The sequence below is a fragment of the Sapajus apella genome, unplaced genomic scaffold (genome assembly GCF_009761245.1).
Source record: "Sapajus apella isolate SASKATOON/1434 unplaced genomic scaffold, GSC_monkey_1.0 scaffold136, whole genome shotgun sequence".
Classification (NCBI taxonomy): Eukaryota; Metazoa; Chordata; class Mammalia; order Primates; family Cebidae; genus Sapajus; species Sapajus apella.
The window spans coordinates 3,315,447-3,333,641 of NW_022437076.1; the positions used below are offsets into that span (position 1 = coordinate 3,315,447).

Sequence of the window (18,195 nt, forward strand, 5' to 3'; positions counted from 1 at the left end):
TCCTACCACAATTACTTTAATAGATAGCCCCTCTCTACCCCCCCCATCTCTACCAAGCATGCACCATTAGATAGCCTGTCAATTTCGTTCTTTCCACCAGGAGACCTCACTTCCAGAGCCCCCATCCTCTGGTGAGCTGTTGTTGCTTTTTCATAGTAGACTCCCAAGAAAGAGTGCAAGGGAGTGAATTTCTCTGAGCTCTTGCATATTTCAGAATGCCTTTATTGGTTGATAGTTTGCCTGTGTATAAAATTTTAGGTTGAAAAGAATTTTCTTTGAGAATTTTGAAAGGTATTACATCATTGCCTGCCAGATTCCAGAGTTGCTGTTGAAAAAAAGTTTGATGATATGCAGATTCATATTTCTTTTTTTCTTTTTGAGATGGAGTTTTGCTTTTTTCTCTCAGGCTGGAGTGTAATGGCACGATCTCGGCTCATTGCAACCTCTGCCTCCTGGGTTCAAGCAATTCTCCCGCCTCAGCCTCCTGAGTAGCTGGGATTACAAGTGTACATCACCACACTTGGCTAATTTTTGTATTTTTAGTAGAGATGGGGTTTCACCATGTTAGCTAGGCTGGTCTCAAACTCCTGACCTCAGGTGATCTGCCCGCCTTGGCTCCCAAAGTGCTGAGCCACCAAGCCCGACCCGGACATGTATTTCTCTGTATATGGTATATATTATGTTTTCTTTCTGGAGTCCGGAGAATTTTTCATTTGCTCAGATGTTCTGAAATTTTCTGACAGTGTTTGGGGTGGATCTCGTACTATGCTAGGTACTTGGTGGACCCAGAGACTCGGGACCTTCAGGTCTGGCAGATGTTCTTGTACTATTTCCCTGCTGATTTGTTTCTGTTATGGTGAAACAACAGCCACTTTATTATGCCCAGGTTCTGTGGGTGAGGCATTCAGCTAGGGCACATTGGAGATGGAGGGCTTGTCTCTGCTTTCACGGTGTCTGGGATGGCTCAGATGGCTGGAGATGACTGTGATGGTCAGCTGGGGCCGTGTGTCTGGGAGCTTGGCTGTGTTCTCAAAGCGTCTGCTAGGGCCGAGATGCCCAAGATGGTTTCTTCATGTGCATGGACTGGGATGTTTGGAATATCTGGGCGTCTCTCTCCATGCAGCCGCTTCATGTCCCCAGCCACAGCACGGACAGTCTCGGTCAGATCTTTCACATGCTGGCTTGCTTTGTCTGGAGCAAATTTCCTAGAGGTTGAGATGGAAGCTGCAAGAGCTCCTGTGACTCATCCCTGAAAGTTAAGTGATGTTACGTCTGTCTCATTCTGTTGGTCAAAACCGAGTCACAGGGCCAGCCCAGATTCAAGGGAAGGGGACCACACAAAACCATTAGGGCGAAGAGATGCCAGCTTTGGACCCTAGCTACCAGCTCCCCTCCCCTTTCTCTTTCTGGGAACTTCCTTGGTCAGATATATGATCTTTTTTTCTCTTTCCTCTTTTGCTTTCTGCATCTTTATGTTTTTGTCATATTCTTTTGGAGATTTCTTCAACTTAAGTCTTTTCATCATATTTCTAATGTCTAAGACCTTTTTCTTGTCCCCTGATGGTTACAACATTCTCTTCTTTTTTTTTTTTTTTTTTTTTTTTTTTGAGACTGACTTTTGCTCTGTCGCCTGGGCTGGAGTGCAATGGCCTGATCTCGGCTCTCTGCAACCTCTGCCTCCCTGGTTCAAGTGATTCTCCTGCCTCAGCCTCCCAAGTAGCTGGGATTACAGTCCCCCGCCCGACTAATTTTTGTATATTTAGTAAAGATGGGGTTTCACCATATTGGCCAGGCTGGTCTTGAGCTCCTGACCTAGGTGATCCACCCGCTTTGGCCTCCCAAAGTGCTGGGACTATGGGCATGAGCTACTGTGCCCATCCACATTCTCTTCTTATATCATGGACACAGAATCTTGTCTTTCTGAGGATGTTAATTTATAGTTTTTTTTTTTTTTTTTTTTTGGAGTTACCTTTGATTCTTCACATGTTCCTGTTCGAGGCTTCCTCAGATGTCTGGGCATCCTTGGTTTTCTTCTGTACTTAAGAGTGAGATGCCCGGAAGTGGGCTGGGTCTCCATGTGGGTAGGCCGGCTTGGTACCGCGGGGCTTCCATGCAGGGCAGTGGTGGTTTGGTAGCAGGTTGCCCTTTCCATTGGAGGAACCCAGATGAGATCTTTTCTAGAGGATTGTTCAATTACTCATGTGGTGGGGGGTAAGGGGATCATCTGTCTGGTGGGAAAGGCTCAGCATCTCAGGTATCAACACCCCCCCACCCCAACAAGTTTTTGGTTCTGTATCACAGGTGCAGGACCTGTGGCCTTCCTGGGGTTCTGCAGGGTGAAACACTTGTTTTTTCTGTTGCATCCTCCTGTGTGGACATGTGGCCTAGAGCTTCCATCACGCCACAAAGCGTGCTGATCATCTCCTGTCTGTTGTCCATCTTCTAAACACCCGTGACCTCTTGTAGACTAAGCTTTCCTCTTCCATGTGTTTGTCCTTTCCATTCACACTTTTCCAAACCCTCTTATTGTTATTTTTTAAAAAATTTATTTAGAGATGGAGCCTTGCTCTTGTCGCCCAGGCTGGAGTGCTGTGGCATGATCTTGGCTCACTGTTACCTCTACCTCCCGGGTTCAAGTGATTCTCCTGCCTCAGACTCCCAAGTGGCTGGGATTACAGGTACCTGCCACCATACCCGGCTAATTTTTGTATTTTTTTTTTTTTAATTAGAGATGGGGTTTCATCCTGTTGGCCAGGATGGTCTCGAACTCCTGACCTCAGGTGATCTGCCTGCCTCAGCCTCCCAAAGTGCTGAGATTATAGGCGTGAGCCACTGCACCCGGCCCCCTTACTGTTATTTTAAGGAGTTTCAGAAGAAGTGGGATGATAAATGCATGTGGTCAGTCTGACAGGTTCATCCTGGAAGTCTCAACAGGCTTCAGAGTGTCTATATTTATATCTCCTAAAGGAAGTGAGAGTACCTACTCATCACTGCTTAAAAATGATTTCTTATTGTGATAAAAGTTATACATCCACACTGAATGAATCATAAGATGAACGCTCCTGTCCTCACCGTCCAGGTTAAGAGCGCTTACAGGCTGGGAAAGTGCTGATATCCCACACCTTGTGACTCTCGGGTTTTGTGAGTGGGTTCTGAAGCTGTCTGAGGCTGTGACCTTGCACGCTGGCTGCCTTTGCTCTGACCATGATGTGGCTCTCTCCACTGAGGCTGGGTCTTGCCAGGCAGAGCCGCTGACCACGGGCGGGGAGCTGCTGGGTCGGCAGTTTCTGAGTGATGTGCATTTGAAGGGCTGGGTGCGCAGGCAACTGGCTTGGTGATTTCTTCAGCTCAGGTGTGAGGGGTACTTTGCCTGCCACCCCCTCCTTGGCATAGGATCTCCCCACTTCCAGCCATCCCAGCAGGCTCTCCTCTCTCACCTCTCCTTTCCTGCCCTTGGAGGGCTCCTGTTCATTTCTGCTTTACAAAACCCAGCCGGGCACAGTGGCTCATGACTGTAATCCCAGCACTTTGAGAGGCCGAGGCGGATCCTCAGGTGGATCATCTGAGGTCAAGGGTTTGAGACCAGCCTGGCCAACATGGCGAAACCCTGTCTTAAGTAAAAAAAAAAAAAAAAAAAAAAAAAAAAAAAAAATCAGGTCAGATGCAGTGGCCCAAGCCTGCAATCTTAGCACTTCGGGAGGCTGAGACAGGTGGATCACCGGAGGTCAGGAGTTTGACACCAGCCTGGCCAACACAGTGAAACCCCGTCTCTACTAAAAATACAAAAATTAGTGGGGCATGGTGGTGGGTGCCTGTAATCCCAGCTACCTGGGAGGCTGAGGCAGGAGAATCACTTGAACCTGGGAGGCAGAGGTTGCAGTGAGCCAAGATCACGTCCACTGCATGGCAGCCTGGGTGACAGAGTGAGACTCTGTCTAAAAAAAAAAACACCAACAAAAGAACCCCAAAGCCCTACATGCCGTCCCTGAGGGCCTCCACTCCTCCCCTGGCCTCAGCCTCCACATCTGCTCTTGTTACACCTACTCTCCGCTTAGGTTTCAGTTCTGTTCTGAACCAATTTGGGTGTCCCAGGGGCCCCTGACTCCCTGTGTGTCCAGAAAGAGCACCTTATCACCTGCCCCTCGCAAAGCCGACTCTCCTCCTTGTCCTGTTTTCTGAAACCGCGGTCTCTTGGTGTGTTTGGCTCTCAGCCCCTCCTTTCCTTTCTGTCGCCATGTCATCTTAATTTTGCCTCCAAAATGCTTTATGACTCCGACTCTTGTGCCATTCTGTGGCTGTGAGCGCAGTGGAGTGCAGTGCCCCTTGGCCCCATTTCATTCTTCCCGAGACCTCTCCTTTCCAGCGCGCTGTTCTCTCTCTACTGCTCACAGACTCAGTCCACCAGCAAAGCCCTGCAGGTCACGGGCACCCCGCCTAGGGCCCCTTGGCTTCCTCCCTTTGCCCCCCAGTCTCACTGTCCGCACAGCGCCGGCACTGTTTCCTGTGTGTGTGTGTGTGTCACCTGTCTCGGGCACGCAGCGTTCTCCTGTAACTGGCTCAGGTGTTGAAACTTCAATGGACTTGTTTCAGAAGGCACCTTAACGTCACTACCATAGAAAGAAAATCAGGGTGGCCTGCCACAAAGAGGGTCTCTGTCGAAGCTCAGTAAGTGACTGTTATGGTGAAGACCACTCCAGGTGCCCTTGGGGGCCAGCAGGGGTGCTTGCACCCTCTCTGGGAAGCTGTGGGTGAGGGGAGCTCCTCTCCAGGGGGTTCCTTCTCTTCCTCAGAGGCAGCGTAGCACTGTGGTTCAGGCCATAGATCCTGGAGGCAGGCCTGCGTCCAAGCCTCGTTCTGCCACTCTCCAGCATCATGGCCTTTGGCAGCTTCACCTCTCTGAGCCTTATTGTCTCCATCTGCAAAAAGGGTTAATAGGCCTTGCACGGTGGCTCACGCCTGTAATCCCGGCACTTTGGGAGGCAGAGATGGATGGATCACAAGGTCAGGAGTTCGAGACCAACCTGACCAAAATGGTGACATCCCATCTCTACTAAAAATACTAAAATTAGCTGGGTGTGGTGGCGCATGCCTGTAATCCCAGCTACTTGGGAGGCAGAGGCAGGAGAATTGTTTGAACCTGGGAGGTGGTGGAGGTTGCAGTGAGCCGAGATCGTGCCACTGCACTCCAGCCTGACGCCTGGAGACAGAGCAAGGGATTAATAATATTTCCTTCAATGGATTGTGGCATTAAATGAGATAGTGTTTGTGGATCACTTCATGCCGTACCCTCACCCTTGAGGTCTGTTTGCTGGCATTTGCCCTTCCGCCCACTTTTTTTGATAGAATGTTGCTCTGTCACCCAGGCTGGAGTGCAGTGGCACAAGCTCAGTTTACTGCAATCTCCGCTTCCCAGGTTCAAGTGATTCTCCTGGCTCAGCCTACCGTGTAGCTGGGATTACAGGCGCACATCGCCATGCCTGGCTAATTGTTTGTATTTTTAGTGTAGATGCGGTAGTTCGCCATGTTGGCCAAACTAGTGTGAAACTCCTGACCTCAGGTGATCTGCCCGCCTCAGCCTCCCACAGTGCTGGGATTACAGGCACGAGCCCCCATGACCGGCCTGTCGGTCCCTTTTGCGGGCTTGCTCTGTGCCCTCAAGTGATGTGATGTGTCTCCTGGGTGGCATCAGTGACACCAGTGGTCTCTTCATCATGCTGCTCACCTTCCTCCACGTCCCGCCTCTGCCTCCCCTTCACTGTTTCTCTGGCGGGTCAGTGCTGGCCTATTCTCTAGACCTAGATCAGCCGTTGCCTCCTGTGAGATCCTGTAGCTGGTGTCCCAGGGAGAGCCGGCCCTCTCCTCGCTGTGACCTCATGGCACTTGATTCTGCATCTCGTTTTAACCCACAACCCCACAATTCATGTTTGGCACCCGGGTCTCCCACGTGGGTGTGCTGGGCCTGCAGGATGGATTTTGCATTTTCGTCTCCTGCCCAGATCATTTTCCCAGAGGCTTGTGAATCGCGCAGACGTCACCTCCCATGCCGACACTCCACCCTGGGTCCCCGAGAGCTCAAGCTTAAAACACACAGGAAGACGTTGTCCAGTGTCCTCTCCTCGCTCCCTGCTGTGGCACTTGGGCCAGGCAGAACTGGCTTTCTCATTGCAGTGGGAAGGAGCACTAGAATGGGAGTCCGAGATCTCAGGGCGGAGGTCCAGCTCTTGCATTATCTGACTCTGTGACCTGAGGCTCACACAGAACTCGGAATCTACGGGCTCGGGTGTAAACCATAAAGCCTGCATCAGTTCTGAAAGCTGCCTATCCGGAAAGGCTTATGTTCCCAGTGTGAGGATTAGCCCATGTGGGTAGATCACTCCATTGCTCTGAGATTGGTGCACGAGGATGAGTCTCAGACCCCCCGATGGGAGGCCTGCAGAGAGGCTGCAGAGGTTCTCCAGGTGGTCTGCCCATAGGGTCCTGTTCCTGGCTCCTGCCCTTTCTTGTAGCCCCGGCCCAGTTTGGGACTTCAGGTCCTCTAGGGAAGAACAGTGCTGTCCTCATCCAGTGCACCCAGAGAACAGCTGGAGCGTCTTCTGAAGCTGCAGCTACAGAGTCTGGTCCAGGCCTCCCATTGTGCTCACATGTAGCCTCATCATCCTGCGCAGGCTGTGGCCTGCAGCAGAGACTGCAGCCCGCACAGCTCCTGCACAGCCTGGGCCTCCTGCTCTCCAGCTGCTCCTTGTAGGGGACCTGGAGCCCCTTTTGACCTCCTCCAGCTTCTGTCCCCTCACTTGAGGGCTCTGGCACTTTATAAACAGGTGTCCATAAGCCAGTTGTACTTCCTGACACCTTATAAGTCCCGGAGACTTATTTTTTTTTTTTTTGAGATGGAGTCTTGCTCTGTTGCCCAGGTTGGAGTGCAGTGGTATGATCTTGGTTCACTGCAATCTCTGCCTCCCAGGTTCAAGCAATTTCTGGCTAATTTTTGTTTTGTGGTTTTTTTTTTTTTTTTTTTTTTTTTTGAGACGGAGTTTTGCTCTGTTACCCAGGCTAGAGTGCAGTGGCGTCATCTCGGCTCATTGCAACCTCTGCCTCCCAGGTTCAAGCGATTCTCTTGCCTCAGCCTCCTGAGTAGCTGGGATTACAGGCGCCCGCCACCACGCCTGGCTAATTTTTGTATTTTTAGTAGAGATGCAGTTTCACCACGTTGGTCAGGCTGGTCTTGAACTCCTGGCCTCAGGTGATCTGCCTGCCTTGACCTCCCAAAGTGCTGGGATTACAGGGATGAGCCACTGCTACTGTGCCCGGCCTTAATTTTTGTCTTTTTTTTTTTTTTAGTTGGAGTCTTGCTCTTTTCACCCCAGCTGGAGTGCAGTGGCACAGTCTCGGCTCACTGCAACATCTGACTCCTGGGTTCAAGTGACTCTCCTGCCTCAGCTTCCCAAGTAGCTGGGATTACAGACACGCACCACCATGCCCAGCTAATTTTTGTATTTTTAATAGAGATGGGGTTTCACTATGTTGGCCAGGATAGTCTCGATCTCTTGACCTTGTGATCCATCTGCCTCGGCCTCCCAAAGTGTTGGGATTACAGGTGTGAACCACTGCTCCTGGCCAATTTTTGTCTTTTTAGTAGAGATGGGGTTTCATCATGTTGGTCAGGCTGGTCTCAAACTCCTTGGCCTCTGGTGATCCACCTGCCTCAGCCTCCCAAAGTGCTGGGATTACAAGTGTGAACCTCTGTGCCTGGCCAATTTTTGTCTTTTTAGTAGAGATGGGGTTTCACCATATTGGTCAGGCTGGTCTCAAACTCCTGGCCTCAGGTGATCTGCCCACCTTGGCCTCCCAAAGTGCTGGGATTACAGGCCTGAGCCACCATGCCTGGCCCCTCCTGGAGTCTTGCTGCTCACTTCCTGCAAACCTGGCCTGAGGTGATTGGAAAAGGGGCCTCTTCCTTGGAGAGGAGAGGAGAGGTTGCTTCGGGATGTGGGTGCTCCTTGGCAATCCTGTGTGCTTGTCTGCCTGGTGAGGCTGTTGGATGGCATCTGATGCTCTCTACCACAGCGGCTGCTCTGTGTCTGTGAACCCTGGGATTGAATTAGGAGTTGGGATTGCCATTTTGCATTTTCTGCAGAGTCTTTTCTTTTTGAGACAGTGTCCTACCCTGTCATCCATGCTGGAGTGCAGTGATGTCATCACAGCTCACTGTAGCCTTGATCTCCTGGGCTCAAGTGATACTCCCATCTTAGCCTCCTGAATAGCCAGCCCTCTCTTCCCTGGGACCTCAAGGCACTTGATTCTGCATCTGGACTATAGGCATGCGCCTGGCTAACTTTAAAATTTTTTATGGAGATGGGGTTTCACTATGTTGCACAGGCTGGTCTGGAACTCGTGGGCTCAAGCAATCCTCCTACCTTGGCCTCCCAAAGTGTTGGGATTCCGGGCATGAGCCCCCTCGCCCGGCCATCTGGGGTCTAGAGTCAGTGCTCCAAATTTCTGAGATCCTCTTAGAGCGTGTGCTGGGTTGGGCTGTGGCCCCAAGGTCAGCCCTGCCAGGTGTGAACAGGCGCGCAACACCTGCTCCTTCTCAAGCCACCCACTCACTCCACCTGTTGGAGCCTTTAGTTCCTGAACCCAGTGCCCTCTTCCCTCCCCCACACTCTGCCAGGTCTGCTGGGCTCATGCCCTTTCTCCCTTCCACACTGGCCCCAGCACAGGCGTGAGGGTCATCGGTGTCCTCATCTCCATGTCTGTCCCCTTGGGGCTTGGAATCCAGCCATGTGCATACACCCAGGGCCTGGTGGGTCCCACACAGTGGCTGAGCTTGCATGTCCCTGCCTCCCAGTTTAGCAGCCACAGTGTATGGGACAGCGAGTGCCCAGATCTGAAGGTGTCCCTGCCCCTGTCCACTCCTGATCAGTTTCTGCCTTGGCCTCTCCTCCTCCATGCCCACTCTGATCAGTTTCTGCCTTGGCCCCTCCTCCTCCGTGCCCATCCTGATCAGTTTCTTCCTTGGCCCCTCCTCCTCCATGCCCATCCTGATCAGTTTCTGCCTTGGCCCCTCCTCCTCCGTGCCCATCCTGATCAGTTTCTGCTTTGGCTCTTCCTCCTCCATGCCCATCTGTCCGGTTGACGTGAGCCTTGTCAGCAACCACTGCCCCGATAAGGCGACAGCTATTGTGTTTTTGCTGCGTACCAGGCACTGTGCTAACTGCTTTCTGGGCCTTATTCATAACACCCAGCGAGGTAGATAGTTGTTACGCCATTTTACAGGTGAGGAAGCTGAGACATGGAGGGGTGAGATAACCTGACCACATATCGAATCTGGAGTGGTGCTGGAGTATTGATTAGCATGGGTATTGATTAGCAATTGCATCCCATTGCCCTCTCCCTGCAGCCCCTGGCAACCACTCATCACCATTCTGTCTGGATTTGCCTGTTGTTGGAAATAGATGTTCAGTGCCGCAAAGAAAAATTAGCATTGAGACAAAGGATTTTTTAGCAACACAGTTTTTTACTTCCTGGACTGCGGAAAGGGTAACCTCACTAGCCATTGTGCCACGAGCGTACAGTGAACAAAGGAAAATCCACAAATGTATCCCTTATGCATTTGGGGTCATCCTTACTGCTGTGTCTGATCTCCGTTGGCTGGAGCCAGACCTCACAATCTAAACAACACCCGACTGGCTAACAACTTAAAACTTTTCTAAACAGGCAAAAGCAGTGGCGAGCTGGGACATGCCTGCGAGCACGTCCAGCACAGATATCTTGGTGAAAGTACAAGGACATAGAGCATGGCATGTCTAACAGCGACACAGGATAGGGTCTCACAAAGTTATTAGCACACTTATGATTTATTTTTTAACAAGAAAGGGAACTTTCAAAAGGAACTTTTCTATTTTCCCCACCTGGTGTATGCATTTCACGGGAGTGGAATCACACACGTGTGGCCTTTGGTGCCTGGCTGCTTGTACCCAGCATCATGCTTTCTAGGTGCACTGTGCCGTCGTGTGCATTAGCACCCCATTCCTTTTCTCTCTGCTGTCCTTAGAGTCACGTGCTATCCTTGTTTATTTTGTTTATTTTGATCTTTGAAAATGAATTATTTTTACTTGATTTCTTTTTATGGGTGAACAATATTCCATGGTGTGGAGCAACCGAATTTCATTTTTCCGTTCGTTGACGGGTGGACTCTTGGATGTCTCCCATTTTGGCCATTATGAGTCATCTTTCTTGTTCCTTTTGTGTTGGTTTTCCCGAGAAGCTCTTTGCCGTGCCCAGCTGTCTGTATTCCTCTAGCTTGGCTATTTGGAAAGCAAGAGAAGGCGTAGCTGAGTGTGGGTGGGTCGCTGGGAGTGGGCATGGGGAGGGTGCAGGAAAGGGGAGAACCCTGCGTGGAGGGGGCCTCAGACCTGGCCCCGGAGCCATCTGCTGCTAGGTGGGTGTTTTTCCTGTGGTTGATTATTAACCGATGGTTATGATCCTGGGAATAGATCCCCAGGCTAGAACTGGTGCTCATTTGAGATGCCAGAAATGTTTTCCAAGGCAGTTAAACAGCCCTGGCCCCCTGCTTCTGTGTGTCCACTTGGAGACCAGATCTACATTTTATGAGTTAGAATCATCATCAGCATCATCGTCATCACCATGGTCTACGCTTATACAGGCCTTCATGTTTTATCTCACAGCTGTTACTTTTTAAATTTCTTAATTAATTTTTTTGAGATGGAGTTTCTTTTGCTTTTCTTGCCTAGGCTGGACTGCAATGGCGCAACCTCAGCTCACTGCAACCTCCCCGTCCCGGGTTCAAGCGATTCTCCTGCCTCAGCCTCCCGAGTAGCTGGGATTACAGGCACCTGCCAGCATGCCCCTCTAATTTTTTGTATTTTTAGTAGTGACAAGGTTTCATCACGTTGGCCAGGCCGATCTCGAACTCCGGACCTCAGGTGATCTACCCACCTCGGCCTCCCAAGGTGCTGGGATTAGTCGTGAGCCACCTCATCCGTCCCCAGCTGTTATTAATTCCTCAGTTCATTATTACTCCTATCTTTGCAGGTGAAGTAAACAATACACAGTGAGGTAACTTAACCAGGACCTTGCAGCTGGGTAGCAGGCAGAGCCAAACTGGAACCCAGGAATCACTTGATTCCAGGTGTGGGGTACTCTCCATAGCCATGTGTGAGACGTGGCGGCTGCAGTGACCTCAAGATGGTCTGGGGCGAGCCCTCCGAGGGTGGAGGCGAGGACCCTGCAGGCCTGGGTGCTGCCACAGGGGCTCCCCCTGGGGTCTGTCTCGTTCCATCTGGGTGAACCATGCCCTTTGACTTCTCAGCTTCCACTCAAGCCCCTTTGACTATTTCCTCCTGAAATTTGCATTTGACCAAAGCTGGCTAGGATGCTTCCTGGTCTCCCTGAGCCCTCCCATCTGCCCCAGAATCTCCCGTGCTTCTAGGGAAAGAATCCCAGAGCAGGGAACCTCAGCACTGTGTGAGAACAGGCAGTGCCTCCAGGACTCCCCCTGGGTGGCAGAGGCTGACGTGGCCCTACAGCCTGCCCTCACCCCCTTCTCTTTCAACTGAGTACGTCATCTGCCTCCGGCCTCTCTCCACCCTTTTTCCCTTCTCTGCTTTCCAAGCTGTCTCCCTCTCCAACCCTTCCTCTCATGGGCCCTTGTGGGTTTCCTGTGTGGGTCTGGGACCCCATGTCCTTAGAGTTGCATGTGGGTGTGGGGCTGGGTTGCTTGAGGGGTACAGTTTTCAATCTCAGTGCCATGACAGGTGGCAAGACAGATCCCGGTGGGCCACAAGGAAGTTGTCACCTGGGCTAAGGATTTACCTTTTGCTTGTCATCAGAGCACATTTAAGGTTGTCGCTTGATAGAATCACATCACTTTCACCTCCTCGTGTGTGATATGTTTGCCTGAGTGGGAGAGAAGGGGATAGAATTGCATCAAGCACCGCGTCACTCACTCTGTCTTATCTCGGTGCCAGCTGGTGGCTGGGCTGGGCTGTGCCTGGCCGTCCTTGGGAGGGTGGCTCATGTGTAAATGTCATTGTCCTGAGGCAGGACAAGGCTGAACATAGCTGATCAGAGCAGGGGTGGCGAGGCAGAAGCAGGACTTAGTTCATCTTCCTTGTTTTTGGCTCTCTATGCCAAGGCTGGAACCTGAGGCTTGGGCATTGCATTCGCTTCCCAGGGTGGCCGTTACCAAGGACCACAGATGGCTTAAAGCCACAGACATTTATTATTTCAGCTCTGGAGGCCAGAAGTCCAAAATCAAGGTGTCAGCGGGGCCATACTCTCTCCAAACGCTCTAGGGAGGAATCCTTCCTCGCCTCTTCTAAGCTCTGCTGGGGTCGGCAGGCCTCAGCATATATTGACTTGTAGCCGAATCACTTCTGTGTCTGCCTCCATTGTCACGGGCATTCTCACTGTGTGTGTCTTTATATTGTTGCCTTCCCTTCTTCTTTTTTTGAGACCCAAGCTAGAGTGCAGTGGCATGATCTTGGCTCACTGCAACCTCTGCCTCCCAGGTTCAGGCGATCCTCCTGCCTCAGCCTCCCGAGTACCTGGGATTACAGGCACCCACCACCACGCCCGGGTAATTTTTATATGTTTAGTAGAGACAGGATTTCACCATGTTGGCCAGGCTGGTCTTGAAATTCAGGTGATCTGCCCGCCTCAGCCTCCCAAAGTGCTGGGATTACAGGCGGGAGCCACTGTGCCCGGCCTGCCTTCCCTTCTTATAAAGATACTCGTCCTATTGAATTAAGGACCATCCTAATGACCTCATCTTTACTTGATTATATCTGTAAAGATCCGATTTTCAATAAGGTTATATTCACAGGTACTGGGGGTTAGAACTTCAGTATATCTTTTTTGGGGGACACAGTTCAATCCATAACAGGCAGTTAGCTCTTCAACTAGAGGGAGGGCCGGAGTCAAGAGTGAGAATGGTGTAGTGTGGCCCTTGTCCCCTATAGATGCTACTTGAAGCCATCTGTACACCAGGCAGGGTAGATCCTACCTTGTGACTGAGAGCCTGTGTGTAGCTCTGATGTTTTAAATTTGTTTATTTTATTTTATTTTTTTGACATGGAGTCTTGCTCTGTTGCCCAGGCTGGAGTGCAGTGGCGCGATCTTGGCTCACTGCAACCTCTGCCCCCTGGGATCAAGCGATTCTCCTGTCTCAGCCTCCCAAGTAGCTGGAATTACAGGCATGCACCACCACGCCTGGCTAATTTTTGTATTTTTAGTAGAGACGGGGTTTTGCCATGTTGGCCAGGCTGGTCTCGAACTCCTGACCTCAAGTGATCTACCCGCCTTGGCCTCCCAAAGTGCTGGGATTACAGGTGTGAGCCACTGCGACAGGCCCAGTTCTGATGTTTTTGAGGGTGGCAGTCATGCCTCCTGTCTACCCTGGCACCCCCTCTGGCATTTCGGACACAGCGTTGGAGGCTGTATGAGGCTGGTCACCGCTGATGCTCATGTCTGCTGTAGCGCCTTTGAAGCTCCCAGGCATCGTTGGGGAAATCCTTCTGGTCAGAAGCTGCCTTGTGTTCCAACTTGAGAGTCCTTCCTGCTTCTAGAGCATCCCGTGACTGGCGAGGTTAAACCAGCTCTGCCCTCCTCTAGACTGTGTGTGCCTGGAGAGCCAGGGCTGCGGTCCATCAAGGTGCCTGCAAGCCATCTCCAGAGGTTCTCTGCTAAGCCCAGAGTGGCCCTATTGAATCTGGGGGGGGGCTTGCTTTACTTCCCCTCCCTGCGTGCTTTTCTTTGCCGGGCCCCCAGCCTCATAGGGGAGCTGGCCTCATCCTCACCGTGGGCCCAAGGTGACCTGAGGGGGATGCCGTCCTGCTTGATCATTCTTCCTTTCGCACATCATGGCTCTCCAGGGCCAGGACCATGGAGGAGGAGCTGTGGCTGCTGGGGACAGGGCCAAGTGGCATGACGAGGTGAGGCTGTGCTGGACCGAGCTCTGTCGTGTGCACAGGCAGGCGGGGGTCCGGCAGAGCAGCCAGGCTGGACCCCGCAGTGGCAACGATCAGGGTCATGCACGGACAGAGGAGGCTGGTGGTTCTAGCTGAGAGGGAGCAGGAGCTGGTGCCTTCCTCTGCGTGTGTGAGTGTGAGTGTGAGCACACACCTATGTGCTGTCTCGGCCCTGCTGGTGTCTTAAGCCAGTTACAGTCTGGATCAGGCGTGAGGCCCCCCCTCCAGTCGGCAAAGCTTACATCAGCAAGGTCCGGGAAGAAAGAAGGAGGAAGGCAGATGGGGGAGCAGGAGACAGGAATTGCAGGGTTCAGGTTAATGGCGCTGAATGGAGCCTCTGCTAAGCCAGGTGGTCCCCGGACCCCTTATCTCGCTCCTTAGCTGGCCATAGGGAGGGGTAGTCAATGGCAGGGGTACACATGGGCCTGTGGGCCTCGCCTGGGAAGTGTTGTCAGCCTGGTCCTTTTCCGTGGGCCAGGGGGAGCCAGGCAGGATGGGGGTCTGGGCCTCTGCAAAGCTGGAGGGCTGGGCTCTGTAGGGAAGGTGGGTTTCTGTCGTGAGGAAGATGTGGGGTTGGAACTGTGGCTTCTCTGGCAGGACTTGGGCTGGGAAAATGTGCAGAAGCGTGCTCTGGAGTTGGCAGTAGGGTGCTTTGGCCATTTATGCGGGACCGGGGGGTTGGGCTGACTCAGCGGCTTCAGAGCAGGTTCTAGAGGAGAAAACACTTGTAAAGTTGGGGACTTTGAATGCACAGCCCGGCCCTCTTCAGCTTTTCACACAGGTCTCCCAGCCCCTTTGTCCCCTCCTGGGTGCAGCCAGGGCTTGTCCGGGACACTGGAGTCCCTCACCCGGGGATTCCCCAGGCTCTGACCAGCTGGCCTTGTTGTGCAGCCGTTGTTTTGAGGTCTGATCCCATGCTAAACCGTCTGCCTGGTGATGGGACCATAAACAGCACTCCCTGGTCACCAGCGAGGGCCAGATGGAAAGTGGGGAGTGTGTGAGCACGGCAAACTTGTCGCAGCCACGTTGCCATGGTGACACGCTCTGTTTAGCTGCCTCTCCACCACCCCAGCCCACATGGACTAAATTCAGTTTTACCTGCAGATGCACGGCAGGCAGCCTGTCTCCCAAGGTCAGCTCTTCGGCTAGGGCGTGTGTGTATGTGTGCGCATGCGCGTGTGCAGAAGGGCCCGAGGGGGAATGAATCCCCATTTCTCCCCTCCTCTTCTCCCACCCAGCCCTGGTCCTGGGTCTCTTTAGCCCCATGGTTCTCAGACTTCACTGTGCAGCAGAATCACCTGTACAGCTCATTAGCACACGGATTCCTGAGCTTATTGCTGGAGAGTCTGGCATGTACCTGGGAATCTGCATTTCTAATGAGTTCCCAGGTGACGCTGGTGGTCTAGGGACCACGCTTACAGTAGCATTGCTTTAGATTTTGGTGCATCTGGAGTAAAGAAGATGCTCCCACCTGTGGTTTCTGCATTGTATATATATATTTTTAAAAAGAGTTTTAGCCTTGTCATTCAGGCTGGAGTGCAATGGCATGATCTTGACTCACTGCAACCTCCGCCTCCCGGGATCAAGTGATTCTCCATCCTCAGTCTCCCAAGTAGCTGGGATTACAGGCACACGTCACCATGCCTGGCTAGTTTTTGTATTTTTGTAGAGGCAGCGTTTCACCGTGTTGGCCAGGCTGTTCTCGAGCCCCTGACCTCAGGTGATCTGCCCGGCCTCCCAAAGTGCTGGGATTCCAGGCGTAAGCCACCCCGCCTGGCCTGCATTGTATGTTAAACTGTGTCCCAGAGCCCAGCGAAGGAGAGAAGGGAAGATGCAGGCAGGTCCTTACTCACCTCTTTTCTGTTTGTTGGCCTCTTCACAGGAAGCAGGATCTGGCCAACAGCTCGGATGTGACCCTCCCAGACCGGCCGCTGTCCCCTCCTCTCACTGCGCCTCCCACCATGAAGGTAAGAGGCTTAGATTCAGGAAGGCAGGGAGGGGAGCGTGTGGGGAAGTCTTGGGGCCTTGCTGTGGCTTTGGCTCCAGGCCCAGCGGCTCCTGTAGCAGGCGGGCTGTGGAGTGTCCTGACACCTCGGAGGAGGTGTACAGTTAAGCTCCAGTGTGGGGGAAGTGTGACAAGAGACTTGGGTGTCTGCGTCGAGGGGCAGTGAGGACATTGACTGGGACTGAATTGGGGTTGGCAGAACTCTTGGTGGAGTTTGGGAACGAGGGGTCCAGCCAGGAGGAAATTGGGGGACAGAAGGCAGCTGCCCAGAAGGACTGCCCAGGGCTGGGCGGTGGCCCTCCTGGGACTTGAAGGGCACTTGCCTGCTGGTCTGCCAGCCTCTGGCTGGCCCTTCTGTGCTGGCCCCGTTCACGCCAGGTCCCGTGGAAGGGTTGGCTGGAGGTTCGGGTCTGGGTGGCGGTTATTTTCCTATCAGCACTTCCTTCGTACGCCTTTTTCCTGGGGAGGCCACAGTCCAGGCCACTAGGCCCAGGACCTTCTCACTCTTGGACGGGAGCTGGGGGAGCAGTGCCCTTCTGCTCCCATGACCTTCCCCTGTCATTTTCAGTCCGATGCCCCTGCAGGATGGCCACACAGCTGGTCCTCGGGGAAGACTTTTGGCTCAGCCAGTGTTCCTGCAAGGGCTGGCAGGCATGCTCTCCTCCCTCCCTTCCTACCTCTTCACACTTTATGGGGTGAGTGAGGACTCGCACTGAGCAAGTCACCTGCCTCCCGAGTCATCTGAGGGGACATCTAGGCCAGCTCCTCTCTCTGTCCTGGGGCTGTGCTCTGAGTGGCTCACAGGGAGATAATCAGGCATCGCTTCTTCCCTGCTCCGCATCACCCCTCCTCTTCCCTGAACCTAATCTTTTTCAAGAGGACACCTCATAGGAAGCAGATAAAACCTACCCATCTTCCTGTTGTTGTCCCATATTCGATGCCCGTCATGCACAGAGCCATGTGGTATGCAGTGAGGAGCCTGGGTGTAGAGGCGAAGCCAGAGCGTGCCCTGGGTGGGTTAAGAGGTCAGTGGTGGGCAGGGGGCAGGACAGGGTGCAGGGCTGACCAAGGGAAGGGGCAATGGAAGCCAGACCACCTTCACTAGCCTAGTGCCTGCCCCAGCACCCAGCTCAGGTTGTCCTGGGCTGGCTCATTTGCACAGGATAATGCTAAGAAACCTGTCACCGTTCCGGGTCTTCCCTTGGTCTACAAAGGTGGCTGTGGGATGCTTGTCTCTGTCCTCACGGATGGCAGGAGTTTGCAGGGAGAACTCTGACAGTCTGCTAGGAGGAGTCCCTGAATTCTCTTGGCAGACTTACTCACTCATGCACTCATTTAATTCATTCAACACCCAGTATTTATTTGAATTTTACATTAGTTAGGACTCCTGGTTGTAAGCGACAGAAAATAACTCCCTTTGGCTTAAAAGGGAAAATTTTGCCTTTGAAATTGCAGGCATAGACGGCAGGCATGACTGCATCTGTGAAATCGGTCTCATTCTTTCTCTCTTCCTTGTTGGTTTCATTCTTTGTCAAGCTCTGCCTTTGTGGCAGCAGGATGGTGGTAGCATCTGTCCTTCGAAGTAACCCCAGTGCAAAGAAAAGCATTTTTTCCTCCAGTAGTTCTAACAGAGTCCTAGGGAAGAAGCTCATTGGCTGGCTTAGGTCACATGTTTGTCCCTGAACCAGTCACCATGACCAGAGAGATGAAAGGCTCTGATTGGCCAAACTTGGATCTCATGACCACCAACCTAAACCGTAAGAACTGGGAATTGGGGAGCGATAGCTCCTAAAGGAAAATTGAAGTGTTACCATGAGAAGAAGGGGACATGGATGCTGGGCAGGCCAGACCCAGAGCTTTCCACCACCCCACCTCTGCCAGGCCCAGTGCTGGGTTCTGGGGACCTTGTAGTAAACAAGATATTGTGGTGAGCTTGTAGTCTAGCTAGGGAGCCAAACATTGAAAAGTAATGTCAGGAATGAGGGGTAGACAGTTAAAAGTAATGACTATTCTTTTTTCTTTTCTTTTTTCTTTTTTTTTTTTTTTGAGACGGAGTCTTGCTCTGTTGCTCAGGCTGGAGTGCAATGGCACGATCTTGGCTCACTGCAAACTTCACTTCCTGGGTTCAAGCGATTCTCCTGCCTCAGCCCCCCAGGTAGCTGGGATTACAGTCACCTGCTACCATGCCCAACTACTATTTTG

At 52.3% G+C, this 18,195-nt stretch overlaps 1 protein-coding gene across 1 annotated transcript in view; it reads left to right on the plus strand.

Moving 5' to 3' along the window:
* Positions 1-18,195, plus strand: part of RAP1GAP2 (RAP1 GTPase activating protein 2) — a 258,374-nt gene that overhangs the window by 126,867 nt on the left and 113,312 nt on the right. The window contains exon 4 of the mRNA XM_032263517.1: positions 15,871-15,955. Coding sequence (XP_032119408.1) covers positions 15,871-15,955 — 85 coding nt within the window. The remainder of the gene's footprint in view (positions 1-15,870; positions 15,956-18,195) is intronic.